This window comes from Suricata suricatta, chromosome 12 (assembly GCF_006229205.1).
Source record: "Suricata suricatta isolate VVHF042 chromosome 12, meerkat_22Aug2017_6uvM2_HiC, whole genome shotgun sequence".
In the NCBI taxonomy this organism is placed as follows: Eukaryota; Metazoa; Chordata; class Mammalia; order Carnivora; family Herpestidae; genus Suricata; species Suricata suricatta.
The window spans coordinates 83419546-83437142 of record NC_043711.1 but is presented as its reverse complement, the minus strand read 5'-3'; the positions used below and the strand labels follow the sequence as shown (position 1 = coordinate 83437142).

At 43.6% G+C, this 17597-nt stretch overlaps 1 protein-coding gene across 3 annotated transcripts in view; it reads left to right on the top strand.

The window, feature by feature from the left end:
- Positions 1-232: 232 nt before the first annotated feature.
- The window catches only part of LOC115273158 (ER degradation-enhancing alpha-mannosidase-like protein 2), a 29824-nt gene continuing 12459 nt past the window's right edge, over positions 233-17597 (top strand). For 2 of the 3 annotated variants that reach the window (XM_029916081.1, XM_029916083.1), the window contains exons 1-9: positions 233-417; positions 628-738; positions 2381-2420; positions 5809-5914; positions 10656-10781; positions 13363-13574; positions 15325-15466; positions 15900-15938; positions 16709-16833. In XM_029916081.1, the coding sequence (XP_029771941.1) occupies positions 311-417; positions 628-738; positions 2381-2420; positions 5809-5914; positions 10656-10781; positions 13363-13574; positions 15325-15466; positions 15900-15938; positions 16709-16833 (1008 nt within the window). In that variant the 5' untranslated portion in view covers positions 233-310. The remainder of the gene's footprint in view (positions 418-627; positions 739-2380; positions 2421-5808; positions 5915-10655; positions 10782-13362; positions 13575-15324; positions 15467-15899; positions 15939-16708; positions 16834-17597) is intronic. The other variant, XM_029916082.1, reaches the window with a different exon arrangement.

Genomic DNA, 17597 nt, shown 5'->3' with positions numbered 1-17597 from the left:
CTTAGTACACAATAAGCGCTCAACAAATGCTGTTACGAAAACATTAATTAATCATAGTATCTGTAGTAGCCACTGTTTTTCGGCCACGTTGATTTCCATTTCAGAGACTGTCCCAGATACTCATTGTTGGTGTTCCGCTTCCCATTGTGTTCTGGGACTTGTAGTCCGGAAATGGGTGACTAAGTCTCCATCTCCCCCGGGCGCGCAGGCGCAGTGGCGCGGATTCCCGGAACAACCTTCAGAGGCGCCCAGGATGAGTGAGTGGCGGTGGCTGCTACTGCTGTGGTGGCGCTGACAAGACGCGAGCTCTATGCCTTTCCGGCTACTTGTCCTGTTCGGCCTCCTATGCGCGCTGCTGCCCCTGCACCATGGTGCGCCTGGTCCAGATGGCACCGCGCCCGACCCCGCCCACTACAGGTGAAGGGGATCAGGCTCCTCTGCCTTCCAGAGTTGGGGAAGGGGAAGCGCAGACCCTTTCCCTTTCCTTTCCCTCCGTTCTAGGACTCCCCCGCCAGCTCCCCACCCCCCGACCTGCTCAGACCCCTCCACTGGGCTCAGGTGGCGATTCCCATTCTTCGCCCGATTTCTTGTCCTTTCCTCGGCCTCATTTTTCATATCCTGCACCAGGGAGCGAGTCAAGGCCATGTTCTACCACGCCTACGACAGCTACCTCGAGAATGCCTTTCCCTACGACGAGCTGCGACCTCTCACCTGTGACGGGCACGATACCTGGGGCAGGTAGTGCGAGTGGAGGAGAAGGGGGACGGCTGGGGTCTGGCAGTCCGGTTCCTAGGCGGGCGGGTCAGCTGGGGCTGGTGGCTTGACGGTCTCCTCGCTAATTCCAGAAAAGCTCCTAGCGAGGGTGAGGCTACGTTCCCTCCAATCCACCGGGATCCACCTTGGGCTCCAACCACGACAGTACCAGGAGGGGATGTAACTCTTGAGAGCATCTGTTAGTGTAACTGAAACACACCTCCCCCGTTACCCTCACATTACTGACTGCTTATTGAGATTTCAACTCAAAATCAACTCAAAATGTCACCTCAGCATCAGCTCCCTTAACTACCCACCCCCTACAGGTCGCTTTCGCAAATCACCCCTTTGGTTTGTTTGTTTGTTTACTTATTTGTTAGCACTTCTCACTCTCTGATACTATCATTTTCACCTGCTACTAAGTCTTTCGTAACTTCCACTAGAATAAGAACTTATGAGGTGGAATTCTCCTCCTTGCTCCTTGCTGAGTGAAAGATCATTGTATTTAGCTGAGGCTGGCATTGATTAAACGCTGTGCTAAGCATTTTACTTGTATCTTCTCATTTAATTCTCTTAACACCCCTGGAGGTTAAGTGTTGTTTTGTCCATTTTACAAATGAGTATGCTAAGGATTGGAGAAATTATAAACTCAAAACAATGTGTGCTGCCTTTTTTTAGCTGAAAAAATGTAAGCAAAAGGCAAATTCAAACAGTACAAAATCATATACAATAAAGTTAGTCTCTTGCATACTCTAGATCTCCAACCACTGTTAACTTTCTTGTGTATCCTCTCAAAAATAGTTTCAGTTTCTACCATCATATGTGTATGTGTATCTTTTTAAATTAACTTTTAAAGGCATAACTTACATGTAATAAAATGAACCCATTTGAGGCATCTAATAACCACAACCACAGTCAAGATCAAGAACATTTCTGTCATCCTAAAAAGTTCTCTTGTGCTGCCTTATAGTTCATTCCTCCACCACCATTGGCCCAAACAACAGCTAATCTGCTTTTTGTCTATATATCTCTTTTTGAAAATGCAGATGGAAACATACCTCACTTCCTATTCTATCCTTTGTCTTTTTCATTTAACTATATAACTTGAATATTTTAACATTAGCCCACAGAACGCTTGATAACAATTTTTTTTACGACTTCATAGTTTTGCTCTGTTGAAATGTACTACAATTTAGATCATCACTTTTCAACGAGTGTATGTTTGTGGTATTTCTAGCTTTTTGCTATTCTAAACAACACAGCCATGCTCATTCTCAAGCATACAGCTCTGTGCACATTGAGATAAATTCCTAGATGTGGAAAGCCTGTGCTCTTTGCTACAATCTTATACTGCCTCCCCATGGCAGAGAAGGATTGCCGTGAACACAGGTGATGTGTTTAACCACAGTTGGGCTACAGTTGGGAGCCCATCCTCCCTGGTGCATTAAATGGGTCAGAACTTCTTGGTAATTTTTGCTAGCATTTCTCTGTTGTGACTGGAAACTGGGACGGGAAGAGGCATCACTGTGCCTCACTTACTAGTTTTTGGGGTATCTTATCTGGGGCAGCCTTGATATCTTGCGTTTGATTTTCTTACTAAGCAGCTGGGATTTCTGCCCTTTTACAGTTTTTCTCTGACGCTAATTGATGCCCTGGACACCTTGCTGGTAAGTGTCTTGACTGTCCCTTTACCTCACTGTGGTTGTGCAACCAATATACTTCCTCTTTTGGCAGCTTCACTGTGGGTGAAAAACAAGTTCTTCACTTGGGCCTTTTATTTTCATCTCAGTATTCTGAAGCTTCAGGTTCTGGTTGCCCAGCTAGATACAGGAAAACGATGAATTCCATATGTATTCAGGGTCCTTTATTCAGCAGATGTTTACAGAACGCCTGTCATGAACACAGAGCTGTGATGGGCCTGTGCAACTCTCTGGGGGATACAGAGACTGAGACTGTTCTTGTTTTCAGAGGCTTACATTCTAAACATAAACGTGTTGTTGTTTTTTTTTTTTTTAAGTTTACTTGTTTTTGAGAGAGTGAGTGTGCGTACATGCATGCTCAGGGGACAGGAGCAGAGAGGGAGAGAGAGAGAGGGAGAGAGAGAATCCTAAGCAGGCACCACGCTGTCAGCACAGAGCCCAATGCGGGCTCGATCTCATGAACCCTGAGATCATGACCTGAGCTGAGATCAAGAGTCAGGTGCTTAACTGACTGAGCCACCCAGGTGCCCCTTCAGAGGCTTACATTCTAATTAGACATGTTCAGTGATAAAGATAGCAGCAGTAACTAGTTAGTGTGTTATGTGTAGGGCTTGTGCTAAGTACTTTATGTGTATTATCTTGTTTAACCCTTCCGACAACCCCATAAGGTACACCTTTACTCCTTCTTCGTGTCGGGAAATCTGTTGCTTAGAAAGGTAAGATGGCAGGGGCGCCTGGGTGGCTCAGCAGGTTAAGTGTCTGACTTTTGGTTTTGGCTCAGGTCATGTTCTCGGTTTTGTGGGGTTGAGCCCCACATTGGACTCAGCGCTGACATTGCAGAGCCTGCTTGGGATTCTCTGTCTCCCTCTCTCTGCCCCGTCCCCACTCACACTGTCTCTGCCTCTCTCAAAATAAATTTTGATAAAAGGTAAAATGGCTTGGCTAGGGTCCACAGCTATGAAATGGCAGAACTAGGACTTGAGTTTAATTCTGTAGGACTCCAATCTTAATCATCTTCCTTAAAAAGGCCACAAGAGAGGATTTAACAACTTTCTCCCTATTTCACCATTTCTGGTTCTATCACCCCTTCTCATTTTTATATATTAATAGTATTTATTTACATTATTATGATCACCTTGAAGATATAATTTTTCTTTTTTCTTTTTAAGTTTATTTTGAGAGAGAAAGAGAGTGCGAGTAGGGGAGGGGCAGAGAGAGAAGAAGGGAGAGAGAATGACACTTAAGTTGGGATATGAAGGAAAAGCAAGTGTCATCTAGGCAAGTCGGGGAGGATAGAGTGTTCCAGGCGGAGGGAATAGCCTGTACACGGGCCTACTGCAGGAGCGAGTGTGGCAAAGGCAGTGAATTGAAGCAGGGCCATTATGTCTGGGGATTGGATAAGGAAATACAGGAAGCAAAGTGGAGTGGGAGTCTAGTTGAGGACCAGGTGATGGAAGCTCTTGTTCACCGTGTTAAGGATTTTGATTTCTAATTTAAGAGCAATGGAAAGCCACTGAAATATTTAAAGTAGGGGACAGGAAATGCTGATTTCTGTTTTGAGAAGATTACTAACTGCAAAGTGGAAAAAGATTCATGTAATCATTCAGTAAACATTGAGTAATTGCTTCATAGGCTGTGCTTGGCACCCTGGGGGAATGCAGGAAAGAATGAGGCTCCTTCCCCGGCCAAGATTCTCTGTATGTGGAAGGAAATAGATGCCCTAAGATATAGGTGTGTGGATAAAGTTACTGGAGTCTTTTAATGGATGGAGAGGTTCCTTTTGGCTGGAGGGATCAGAGACTCCCTAGAGACATGACATTTAGACAGTCAAAGATAGATTGGATTTGGACAAGGGCAGACCTAGGGTGGAGGGGTTTCTGGCAAGGGAACAGCATGTCTGAAGGCAAGAAAGTGGAAAATAGTGGGTATAATTTCCCTGAAATAGATGAGGATAGGTTAGATGAACAGTGAGAGACATGGTCAGAAAGGTTAGTTTGAGTCCAAATCATGGAGGGCCTTGAATACTGAGATAGTCAGGATTGGTTTGGTTCCCCTTCAAACTGATATAGACAAAGAAGGGAGTTTACTGGGTCAGATAACTAAAAAGTCCAGGTAAAGACTGGCCTCAGACCCAGCTGGATCCAGGCATACGAACAATGTCTTCAGGAATCTTTCCATCTCTTATCGCTGCCTTCTTTGTTGGCTGTGTTCTCAGACTCTCCTTATGCTGGCAGAGTAGCCATCAGGAGTTCCAGATTTACTTCCCCCTCAGTCAGGAACCTGAGGGGAGCAAAAATCAGCCCTTTTGCATTAATTTCAAGAGCTGAATCTCACTGATCTGGCTTGGGTCACACACTTATTCCTGAACCAGTCACTGGCTTAGTTAGGGCACAGTCTAGTGGTCCAGATCAGGTGCCCATTCTTGCTGCTGAGGGACTGGGGTCAGCCTCTCCCAAACTGCAAGAGTGACTGTGGAAGAAGAGTGATCTCTCAAATTGGGCCGCTACTACCAGAATAAAAGGTATCAGAATTGCATTTGGCTTATGGTTTAAGTGAAAAGGGTTTAATTTTCTCAAGTAAAAGAAAGTCTGGAGGTTATTTCTAGCACTGGACTGGCTGCTCAGCTAGCTGTCCCTTCAGAGACCCAGGCTTTTTGTATCTCTCCATTCTACTCTCATTAGCGTATTGGCTTTCATTCTGATGCTTAGTACCTTATGGTCTAAAATGGCTGCCACAGCTCTAGAAGTAAAGTCTGCTTTTGAGGCAGAAGAAGAGTAAACACGATGCCAGTGATATCTGTCCCTTTTTATTAGGAAAATGGAATCTTTCCCCAGAAGTGCTCCCAGTAGACTTCTCAAGGGTTAGCATTGGCCGGGTAACAGAGTCACCTCTACCAGCAAAGGAGGCTGAAAGCATCTGGATTTTCAGCCTTTACAGTGGGTGCCTACCAGGGTAAAGGAGACTGGGAATCTGTGTTAGGCCAACCAACCTGCAGTGTTTTCCACAAGGATGAATGTGACCAGAGAAGCTTAAAAATAACAGATACCTGCTGCAGTAGTCAAACTAGGATCTCCTTGTGCAGTCTACAGTGTATATTGTTTCCATTAGATGGCTACCCAAGGACTCTTGAATTGGTAACTAAGAGTTGACTAAGCAGTGTCTTGGTACTGGGCCTCCGTGATTTCTAGATATCACTGTTTCCTTTTCCTGTTCACCAATACTAGAACCAGAAACTATAGATCTTAGTTGAGTAAGTGAGGACCATACCAGCATAGGATCCCAGACTCTCGATCTAACATCTTCAGTGCCTTCAAGCCTGAGAGAGCCTCACTGTCAAGACCTTCTTCCCTTCCAGATTTTGGGGAATGTCTCAGAATTCCAAAGAGTGGTTGAAGTGCTCCAGGACAACGTAGACTTTGATATTGATGTGAATGCCTCTGTGTTCGAAACCAACATCCGAGGTGAGGGCTGCCTGCTGGGGTTTTGGACGAAAAGAGAGTGTGGAGTTTTTGCCTCTGGGTAAACCACGAGGTGGTAAATAGAATCTTAAGTGTTAACCCTGTCAGGGCACTCGGCCAAAACCAGTGACTGAACAGGGGTCTTTTTTCCTCCAAGAGGGTGGGGTGTGGAGGCCTCAGGATCCCCATGAGCTTCAGACATGAGCAGAGGACAGAGAAAAGACTGGACAGAGATGTGCCAGAATTATTCACATATTTAACATGTATTGGGTGCTAGGCATCCAGCCATGAACAAGAAAGATGCAATCCTCACCTTCTTGGAGCTTATCTCCTAAGGAGCGCTACCCAATAGAACTTTTTGTGATGACGAAATATTTTGTATCCAGGTTGTCCAGTGTTGTAGCCAGTAGCTGCACCTGGCTGGTGAACATTTGAAAAGTTGCTCCTGTAACTGAGGAACTGAATATTTCATTTTATTTAATTTTAATGAATTTAAACTTAAATAGTGACACGTGGTTTGTGGTTCATGATTACCGTATTACATAGTACAAGTCTAGGGCATTAGTTTCCAAAGCTTGCTGCCCATCAGAACTGTTTGGAACCTTTTAAAAAGTTGAATTGTCTAGGTTTCATTCTAAGCCTAACGAGTTTGGATTTCTGGGTCCTATAATTAATATTTTTAGCAGGTTTCCCGTGATTCTTATAAAGCTAGTACAACCCTTATTTGCAGTGAACTCCTAGACTGCCAGTGGCTTAACCAACTGTCACTTCTGGAGGCTAAGTTATTCCCCGCCCCCCCATTTTGTTCATCTTTATTTTGTATGTATTTTAAAGCAACAGAACTTGTATTACAGACATGTGATAGCAGTTTTTTAAAAAATTAAGGAGCAAAGGGACAGCATGATATAAAATCCTGGTTTAGGGATCAGATGGGATCCACTCACCACTGGCCTCAGTTTATCTTCTGTGAGCTAAGATTGCCTTACACTTTTGTGTTCTTTATACCTTTGTTGCTGACATGAATATTTCTTTGTTGCTGATATAAATATGCCGGCATATACACACATATGCTGGTATATTCCTAATATTCATATATTCAATGTGTTATATATTTATATATAATTATACCAGCTTTATTTTGATTGGCATTTGACTGGTATCTCCCTCTACTCTTTTACTTTCAATCTTTCTGTATTTTTATCATCAGGTATATCTTTTATAAATTATATACTGTATTATGTTTACCCATTCTGATGATCTTTTAACTCAAGCATTTAATCCACTTACATTTACTATAAATACTTAGGTATTTGCAATCATTTCTGTGGTTTTATTTTGTGCTATTTGTCCCATCTTCTCTGTGTTCTTTTCATCCTCTTTTGTGTGTGTATGTGCCTTCTTTAGATTGATTTTTTCCCCCTTATTCCATTTTCCTCTTATTAGTGACAATGCTCAGTATCTGGCTTTTTAAATAGTTTTCCTGGAAAATCTAACAAACATTACAAATTTAACAAACATTGCAAAGTGTTAATGAAAGTCTTTATTCTCCTGAATAATACAAAACCTGGCTCTGAGAATATCCTGACCCACGTGCTATCGGTATGTGTTTTAGTTTTTTGTTTTAAGCCCTCCATACGTCGTTGCTGTTCTATACATTTGAGGTTTTAGATTCACTTCTGTATTTATTTCTATATTTCTTTATTTGACCATCTTTCCTACCTGTGTCTGAGACTTTACATCTGTGATCCCTTCTATCTGAACTACTTCCTTTAGAATGTTCTCTAGAGCAGGTGTGTTCTTGGGAAGATTTTCTCAGCTTTTGTTTGTATAAAATGTCTTTTTTTTTAAAGTTTATTTATTTATTTTGAGATAGAGAGGAGGTGGGGGAGAGAGGTCAGAGAGGGAGGGAAGAAAGAATCCCAAGTAGGCTCTGAGCTGACATGGAACTCAGTCTCACAAACTGTGAGATCATGACATGAGCCTAAATCAAGAGGTGGACACTTAACCTACTGAGCCACCTAGGAGCCCCTGTATAACATGTCTTATGTCACTGCCTTTGTTTGGTCTTTGAGGGATTACGTTGCAGGGCATATGGTTCTAACTTGACGGTATTTTCTCTTCGTACACTGAAGAAACCGTTCCATTGTCTTCTCATTTCATTGTCATTATTGAGAAGTAATCAGTAAATATAATTGTTATTTTGTAGATGATTGGTTTTATTTATGCTGCCTGCCCCCTTCTTTTAAAAACTTTTTTATTATGAAAGTTTTACAAAATATATAAAAGTAGAGAAAATATGTATAATAAACTGGATATACCCATCACCTAGCCTTAAAACAATCATAGTCTCTGCTTTTGAAATCTTTTTTTTTTTTACTCTAGTGTTCTGTAGTTTTACTGTGATGTACATAAATGTGGATTTCTTTTTATTATCTTGCTTGGCATTCCTGGATCTGAGAATTAGTGTCATTCATTAGTTTTCGAAAGTTCATTAACTATTTTCTCTTCGAGTATTGCCTTTCCCACATTTCTTCCCTCTTCTCTTTTTAAATCTCCAGCCAGATATTTGTTACAACTTCTTAGTGTATCCTCCAAATCTCTTTAGTATTTTTAAAAATAATTTTGTCTCTCTATGTTGCATCCTGGGTAATTTTTTAAACTCTGTCTTCAAATCCACTAATTCTCTCTTCAGATAGATCTTGTTTGCTAATAAACCTATCTTATTTTATGTTTACTGAATTTATTTTTGAGAGACAGAGACAGTGCGAGCAGGGGAGGGTCAGAGAGAGAGGGAGATACAGAATACAAAACAGGCTGGCTGCCAGCACAGAGCCCGATGTGGGGCTCAAACCCACGAACTGTGAGATCATGACCTGAGCCAAAGCCAGACACTTAACTGACTGAGCCACTCAGGTGCCCCTAAAAATTTTTTTAAAAATAATGAGTAAACTTAAAAAGAATAACCTGCCTATGTAATCTTAAATCTCAGTTATTATACTTTTCATTTTTAAAATTTTTTTTTTAATGTTTTTTTTTTAATTTATTTTTGATACAGAGAGAGACAGAGCATGAAAGGGGGAGGGGCAGAGAGAGAAGGAGACACAGAACCGGAAGCAGGCTCCAGGCTCTGAGCTAGCTGTCAGCACAGAGCCTGACGCGGGGCTCAAACCCATGAACGTGAGATCTGACCTGAGCCGAAGCTGGAGGCTCAACCGACTGAGCCACCCAGGCGCCCCTACTTTTCATTTTTAGAAATGCTGTTTGCTTCTTTCAAAAATAGTTTTGGTCATTAAAATTTTTTTTAATGTTTATTTATTCTTGAGAGAGAGAGAGAGAGAGAGAGAGACCAAGCGTGAGCAGGGGAGAGGTAGAGTGAGAGAGAGACCCAGAATCTGAAGCAGGTTCCAGGCTCCAAACTATCAGCACAGAGCCTAAGACGGGGCTCAAACTCAAAAACCATGAGCTCATGACCCGAGCTGAAGTCGGACGCTTACTGACTGAGCCAATCAGGCACCTGTATGTAGGCTTCATCATTTTTATGATTTTTTGCCACTTATTCATCTATTCCAAGCTTTTCTTTTATTTATTTAAACATATCTACATAACTATTTTGTATTCTGTGTCTGATAGTTCCTGTATTTAATGTACTGGTAAGTCTTGTTTTACTGTCATTTTTGCTGGCTCATATTCCTATTGCTTTGTTTCTTCATATGTCTTGTGATTTTTTTAGATTTTAATGTGCTGTCATTCCCAGACTCTGTCTCTGGGCTTCTTTTGAGGCCTAGACTGAAGGTAAATCCTTCCAGCTAGAGTTTTTGTTCCCTTCTGCCATGTGGCTGGCATTGTCTGCCAAAAACCACTTTATGCTAAAGGTGTGAGTTTTCCTGGACTACTCAGTTGGTATGAATTTAGGCTGTAAAGCTTAGTGAGTACCATCCTGTGGTTACTAATGCTTAGCAGAGATTTTTTCCCCCTTCCCTTTATTTGGCTTCAAGATTGGAGGCCTGCAGTTTTCCTTAAATGTATGTAGGGTTTATTTTGAATCCATCCTTACACACAGAATATATAATTCTTTCAGGTCCCAGCTTTATGGAGGTATCTTTTATCAGACTCTCCACTTCGGTAGGTCTTGCTTTGTCTCTTATTCCCCCTCTGCCAAGAGGAAGGGAAAGCTGAAGTTCAAGATCACACGTTTTGTGCAATGAGAGGGCCATTTAGGGTATCTATTTAGCCATATTTCCAGATACAGAACATTTGTGGCTTTTTATAAGTCCTAAATATTGTGTAATAAATTCAAACAGATTAATTAATACAATGAAGGTAATAACTACTCTGCCCCTCACCCTAGGTCTTGGGGAATTGGGAGACAGAGGGACCGAGGGGAATGAGCACACGCTTTGCAGCCAGACAGACCTGGCCCTGTTGCTTATAAGTTGGATGACCCAGGGCAAGTCACTTTACCTCTCTGAACCTCAGTATCTTTGTTTGAAGAAGAGACAATAGTACCTAGTTCTGGGTATACCGTAGGGACTTAAAAAAAAAGTGATAGCCATTGTTTTTGTGACCCACCAAAAGAAAGAAAATTTGAGAACTTACTACTGCACCACTATGTGGGATGAGGGGACTCTTTCACTAGGTGCCTCTAGCCCCTTCCCAGCGACCTGCACAACAGAGTAGGTTTAATTGACACAAGGGAAAATTTGGTCCTTTGGACTCTGACATATGTGTTTTGTACCATCTGTAGTGGTAGGAGGACTTCTGTCTGCTCACCTGCTATCAAAAAAGGCTGGCGTGGAAGTAGAGGCCGGATGGCCCTGCTCTGGACCTCTCCTGAGGATGGCTGAAGAGGCAGCCCGAAAACTCCTTCCAGGTAAGACCCACACTGACATGCGGGAGAAATGCAGTCCACCAGGTCCTGCTTCTCTTGCTGGAGACCAGAGTGGCAATGCCGAGTTATTTTCTGCTGTTCCTCATCCAAACAGCACCCACAAAGGAAATCAGGAGAGTCCTGGGTATTTTGAGGGCTTGTCAGGACCCAGGATGGATGAGCCGACCTCATTACTGTTTGCAGGAGAGGCTGAAGCCTGGCCTGGTGGGCGGAAGACTCTTGTTCCTATTTGAGTTCCTATTTCCCCCTCTAAGGCCCCCACACTGCCGGAGTAAAAGGTTCCAGAGAAGAGCCTTGATCTTAGGAGCCCCCCTTCTGGACTAGCCAGTGTCTTGACCAAGCCACTCTTCTCTCCTTGGCTCAGTTTCCCCATCTCTGAAAAGGAACTCATAATTCCTGCTTGCCTGCCCCATTGGCTTTTTAAGAGACATAAAATGAGGTCAGAAAGGAAAAAGTGCCCGGAAAACCTCAAACACCACTGAAATGGGAGGGACACGTTTTGGAGCTACGCTGTGTCCAGAGCTGTAGGTCAAGCCTCAGTGTGTTTGTCTGGTAGGGCAGCAGCTGGGCTCGATAGCATCAGCTGGACACTGCGTTCTCTTCAGGGCGTGGTGGAGACTCTGGGGCTGTTCACACCCAAACACATCACCCTGTGCTTTCACCAGCCTCTGGGCCATCACCATTCTCCCTTTCTGGATATGAGCGGAGGACACTGAGTGAGCTGGGTGCAGATCCACTCATGGCTCATGGCCTGAGCAGCTCCTTCCAAACATCATATCCTGTGTGATTCATCCATAGCGCACACTGCTTAATTGCTCCCTTTTTTGGGGGGGGCGGTCATTAAAAAAAACATTTTGTATTGAGAAATATACATATTGGAAAGTACATATTGGAGCAAGTCCCAGGGTATCTGCCATTCAGGTCAAGAAATAGGATTTTGTGTACGGAAACCAATTTGACAATAAACCATATTTAAAAAGAAGTAAAAAGGAAAAAAAGAAAAAAAGAAAGAAATAGGATTTTGTCAGTTCCCCTCTTTTTAACACTGCCTGACTTTTCTGAAATATTTCTTTGAGCCCCTTCTGGTTGTGACTTGCATTCTCATTTCTTGCCACTGGTGCTGCCACTTAGATTTATCATGTACAACCCAGTAGCCAGACCTTACGGTTCTTGGAAGTTTTGAAAACTTTGTTCACAGTTTGGTGACGCACAGGCTGCCTTGGGGTCATTTGATCTTTTGGCCTAGAGAGGAAACCTCCACCTCTGGCTGTTTGTCTAATTCCTTGCCTTGAAGTGGAAGGCACCAGGGTGGGATGGGCAGAGCATAAAGGAGTGGCCGAGTGGCAGGCATTCCCATCCCAGCTCTGTTTGCCGCTTTCTGTATGACTTTTGAGTCACTTCCTTACGGGCATGACTTTTCCTATCTGTAAATTGAGGATTAGACCACATCAGTCATTTAGTGATTTATATCCTTAAAAAAAAAAGTTTACCCCCTAAACTACTTGTTTGTTTTTTAATGTTGGTTTTTGAGAGAGAGAGAGCATGAGTGGAGGTGAGGCCAAGAGAGAGGGAGACACAGAATTGGAAGCAGGCTCCAGGCTCCGGAGCTGTCAGCAGAGAGCCTGACGCGGGGCTTGAACTCATGAATCATGAGATCATGACCTCAGCCCAAGTCAGACGTTCAACCAACTGGGCCACCCAGGTGCCCCTCCCTGTAAACTGTTTAGAGCAGGGATCCCAAATTGGCTCCTCTGGAGCTGTTTAGAGCCTGCAGATAGGTTTAATTTGGTCATAATTGCACTTGGAAAAGTATATGAGGGGAATTGGATGAAAGTGGTCAAAGATACAACTTCCAGTAAAAAACGTGAGTACCGGGGCTGTCATGTACAACGTGATGACTATAGCTAACACTCTATGTAGTATATTTGAAAGTTACAAGGAGAATAAACCCTAAAAATTCTCATCGCAAGGAAAAAAACAAATTTTTCTTTTTGTGTTGGATGTTAACTCACTATGTTCATCATCTTGCAGTATAGGTTGTCAGGTCTCTATACCACACCCCTTGAACTCACACTGGGCTCTATGTCAACTATATCTCAATAAAACTCAAAACAAAAATAGAAAAGTGTATGAATGGGTTCTAATGGGACATGCTCTTCAGTGTGCCACAAGTCTTATGACTTCCTGTGGTTTAAACCCCACCTGCTTCGCACTGAGTTACCTGCCTCGCCTCTGAGAGCATCGTGTAAATGAAATAATTATAGAGCTGCTCTAGCTAAAGAGAGCATGTGTGGGTGTGGCAGCCTGGAACACAGCCCACTGCTTTCCTCCTCATTATAGGCTACTGCCCGAGGGTCACGTTGCTCAGTGCTTGACAGCACGTGGGTTAGGTGGCCACTACGGACCCTCCAGTCATGATCTGTATCCTTCTCTGGCTCAGTCTCTAGCAGATCACCCAGGAGATAAAGAGGGAAGTGGTGGCTCAGGCCTCAGGCTTGGGTCTGTGTCAAACCATCCCTGTGTCCCCGCTCCAATCTGGGATCATAATTTTGCTATTGTTCAGCATTTCAGACCCCCACTGGCATGCCATATGGAACGGTGAACCTGCTTCATGGCGTGAACCCAGGAGAAACCCCTGTCACCTGTACAGCAGGGATCGGGACCTTCATTGTAGAATTTGCCACCCTGAGCAGCCTCACTGGTGACCCCGTGTTCGAAGACGTGGCCAGAGTGGCTCTCATGCGCCTCTGGGAGAGCCGGTCAGAGATTGGGCTGGTAGGTCGGCTGCCACTCTTGCTGTCTGTGACAAGTAGGCCACCTTAGCCCCTGCTTGTAGGATTTGGGGCTCTGAGCAACAGGTTGGAACCCAGCCAAGGGACATTTAGGGTGACCTCAGCAGTGGTCTAGGACTTAGCATCAGGACATTGAAAGTTAACCAAGCCTCCAATGCAAGTTTTGGCACAGGGGAAGAGAGCGTGAGAGAGAGAACATCCTGTGCCAGGGAAAGGGAGCTGTGTTATAGAGGTTCGATTCCATGAGCTTCTCTTACTTCTAGGAAGCGGTTCATAGGCTTCATGCCCTTGGCTCACGTGGCGACCTTAGATTGCCAGCCCATCTAACCCTCATTTTCAGGGTCTATTTGTGTTTGTTAAACTGTGTTTTTTAGAACACCAGTGCTGAGAGATGTCGAATAGCTGGCTGTTGTATGCACAAGTAATTCCTGGTTAATTAAGTCTGGGGAATACTAAATATACAGTTGACCCTCGAGAAACACATTTGTGAGCTGCATGGTCCACTTATACACACATTTTTTTACAGCACAGTTCTATAAACATTTTCTCTTCTGTATGATTTTCTTCAAAACATTTTCTTTTCTCTAGCTTACTTTATTATAAAAATACAGTATATAATACATATAACATATAAAATATGTGTTAATTGACTTTTATGTTATCGGTAAAGTTTCCAATTGAGCAGGCTCTTAAGTAGTTAAATTTTTTGATGGTCAAAAGTTATACACAGATTTTCAACTGTGCAGGGCTCAGCACCAACCCCTGCATTGTTAAAGGGTCAACTGTAGCATCCTTTATTTTGGAGAGTCATAGTGAACATGAGCAGGTTAAAGGTTATATGAAATCCTACAGCAAATAAAATCTATTTAACTGTGCTTAACTCAACATTTTCTAAGCTTATTTGACCCCAGATCTTCCTTTTCTTCTTCATGACCTATTAATCCATGGAAATTGAACATTCTTTGGGCCAGATGATCTCTAAAGTTGGTTTCATCTCTCAAATCAGATAATCCAGTGAAACTAACAGTAATGGAGCCAAAAGTGTCCAGGAAATAGCACTAGATTAGTCAGAATTGGGTTTGACCCCGGGCCTTGCTACATCGATACTATGTGACCCTGGACAAGTCACTCAACTCTCTGATCGTCAGTTTACTTGAACAGAAATGTTGATGTATTAATACTTCCTCTGGTGAGTCATTATGACTTGCAAAGACTGAGTTGTCTGAAAGTATTCAGGGAGAGACACGTTTTATGCAAGTCTGGTTCTAAGCTTGAAAGTGAAACTTATATGAGGAATTCTTAAAAATCCCTTAAGAAGATGCCACTCTGGAGACCTGTGGAGCTCCCTTAGCAGGTCCAACGCAAGCAGGTTTCTCTTTAGCACTGGAACCATAGGGAACTCCATATCCTCTCAGCCCTTATCATTTCTCTGTGCACCTGTCCTGTCTTCTGACAGTGTCCCCTTCCTGATGGGCCTTCTCTGGCCTGGAGCCTGCTCTTCATGCCTTTAGCTGGAAGTTCCAGAATTTAATGCTACCTGGAGCAGCAATCAGTGATTGAAACTGTTAAGAGTTTGTGGTCTCCCAACACCACATCCCGATAGCCTGCATGTTTCCCGAGAGCACTGGGGTGCCTGCCTTGCATCTGGCTGGCCAGTCAGGGGGATGGGGAGATCCTTGTTTGGTCTTGAGCCATCTCTTCAATCTCTCTCTCTCTCACTCACTCTCTCTCAGGTTGGCAACCATATTGATGTGCTCACTGGAAAGTGGGTGGCCCAGGACTCAGGCATTGGGGCTGGCGTGGACTCCTACTTTGAGTATCTGGTGAAAGGAGCCATCCTGCTTCAGGATAAGAAGCTCATGGCCATGTTCCTAGGTAAAAAGGGTGGGGTAGGGAGGCTTTTGCCATGATTTTTCCCATTGACATGTGTATAAACTTCCAGTTGCTCCCAAGTGCCTATACAACCAGTTCTGAGTATCTGAGTCTGCATTCAGAGCCACCATGGACTTCCACTGCCTACTTGCTGCCCACCATACCTCTTCAGGCCTTCCTGCAAGAGCCAAGTGAACTATGTGCACTCTGTGTGTGACCCTGGATTCTTATTTCCTGGTCATTGCACATATGTTTCCTTTGCCAAAAATACCTTTTTCCTGTCTTCATGTATCCAAATTTTATTCACCCTTCAAGGCCCAGCTGAAATGTCACCTTGCCCACGAAGTAGCTTGATCCTCCCTTAGAATTTAGGGCCTTCAGCACCTTTTGTGCCATCAGCTGTCATCCACAGTCACAGCTCTTCCTCCTGACACAGTGTCCATGCCTTCTTCATCCTTCTGCTTCCCACAACGAGGTAGGTAGTCGACTCATGCCTGTCAAATAAAAGCATTTTACTCTCCAGACCCTTGGACACTAATAATAATGATATTGGGGAGTTGTTGGGCACCAAATAATAAATATTATTACAGCTACTATTCTTTTATTCAGCAGATATTTATTGAATACCATTACGTGAAGTGCCATGCCAAGCACCAAATGTGGACTGTTTCATTTAATCCTTACACTGTTTGAGATTGGCTCATTTATTTGCATGTGTATTTGGTACTTTGTTCAGATAATAACTTGCTGTGCATACTTATTATGCACTATCTTAGTGCTGAGGATTCTGCAATAAACAAAACAAAGTCCTGGCCTTTGTGGATTTACAATCTAGAGAAAGGTGAAAGTGCAAGTGCCTACTAGAATGTAAATGCCCTGAGGACTGGATTTCGTCTTGTTTGCCACCCCGTAGGTGCCTGTACCTAGTAGATGTGCAGTGAGTATTGTTGAGCGAATGAGTGACTGAGCAATCCCATGAGGTGTATATCATTACTCTCCCCACCTTAGCGACAATACGACTGAGACTTTGGAAGGAAAATTTTGCCCAAGGTCATAGGAATTTGAGTCTGGACGTTTGGCTCCAGGACCCATGCGCCTTCCTCGGTGCCTTGTTGCATCCTAGGGTGCTTTGAAGCTATACCATCATATAGTCTTTCAAAAGTGTAAATCTGTGCTTCTGGAAGACTAAGTCTGCTCCTTTCATCTCCCTCATCGCTGACATGTCTTCTTGCATCTCCTCTGCAGAATATAACAAAGCCATTCGGAATTATACCCGCTTCGATGACTGGTACCTGTGGGTGCAGATGTACAAGGGGACTGTGTCCATGCCAGTCTTCCAGTCCCTGGAGGCCTACTGGCCTGGTCTTCAGGTAGGAATGATCAGAGAAGGGGCCATTTTTCTCTGGAACTGGCAAAGCAAGCTCATTCTCAGGTATAAGTCAAATAAGGTGCTTCAGTGGCTGGAGTACTTGTTTCCTAGGGGTGGGTTGGAGATAGAAGAGAGTGTTGGAGTGAATTAGACAAAATTCAGATTCTGCCAAGCTGAATTTTCCAAGGGGAGCATTAAGGTATCAGGTACTGAACTTCCAATTTGCTGTGAAATGTTATACCACTTAAAGTGGAGAGTGTCTTTCCGGGCTGGGTGGTAATAGCCATTGGCAACAACTGTTTCTCCACTGGACGTTTCTGTCACATCCCCTCATCCTCAACAGCAGGCCTGAGGAAGGGTGTGAAAGCAGCTGGGGCTGCTGTGTGTGCCATCATTATCATTTTCCATTACGTGATCTGAAGGAGTCACAGAGGAAGGCAGGATCTTGGAGTCCATCTAACCAGCCCCTATGTATGCCACCATATTTTTATAAGCTGGTTTCTTTTTTTTATCCTAAGAAAAGGTCTTATCGTATAAATGGCAATAAATTTTTATATTAAAAAATTTTTTATATCATTATTATTTTATTTTGAGAGACAGAGAACAGAGGAAGGGCAGAGAGAGAGGGAGACACAGAATCTGAAGCCGGCTCCAGGCTCTGAGTCAACAGCACAGAGCCCAACACGGGGCTCAAACCCACGGACTGTGAGAGATCATGACCTGAGCTGAAGTTGGATGCTTAACCGAGTGAGCCACCCAGGTGCC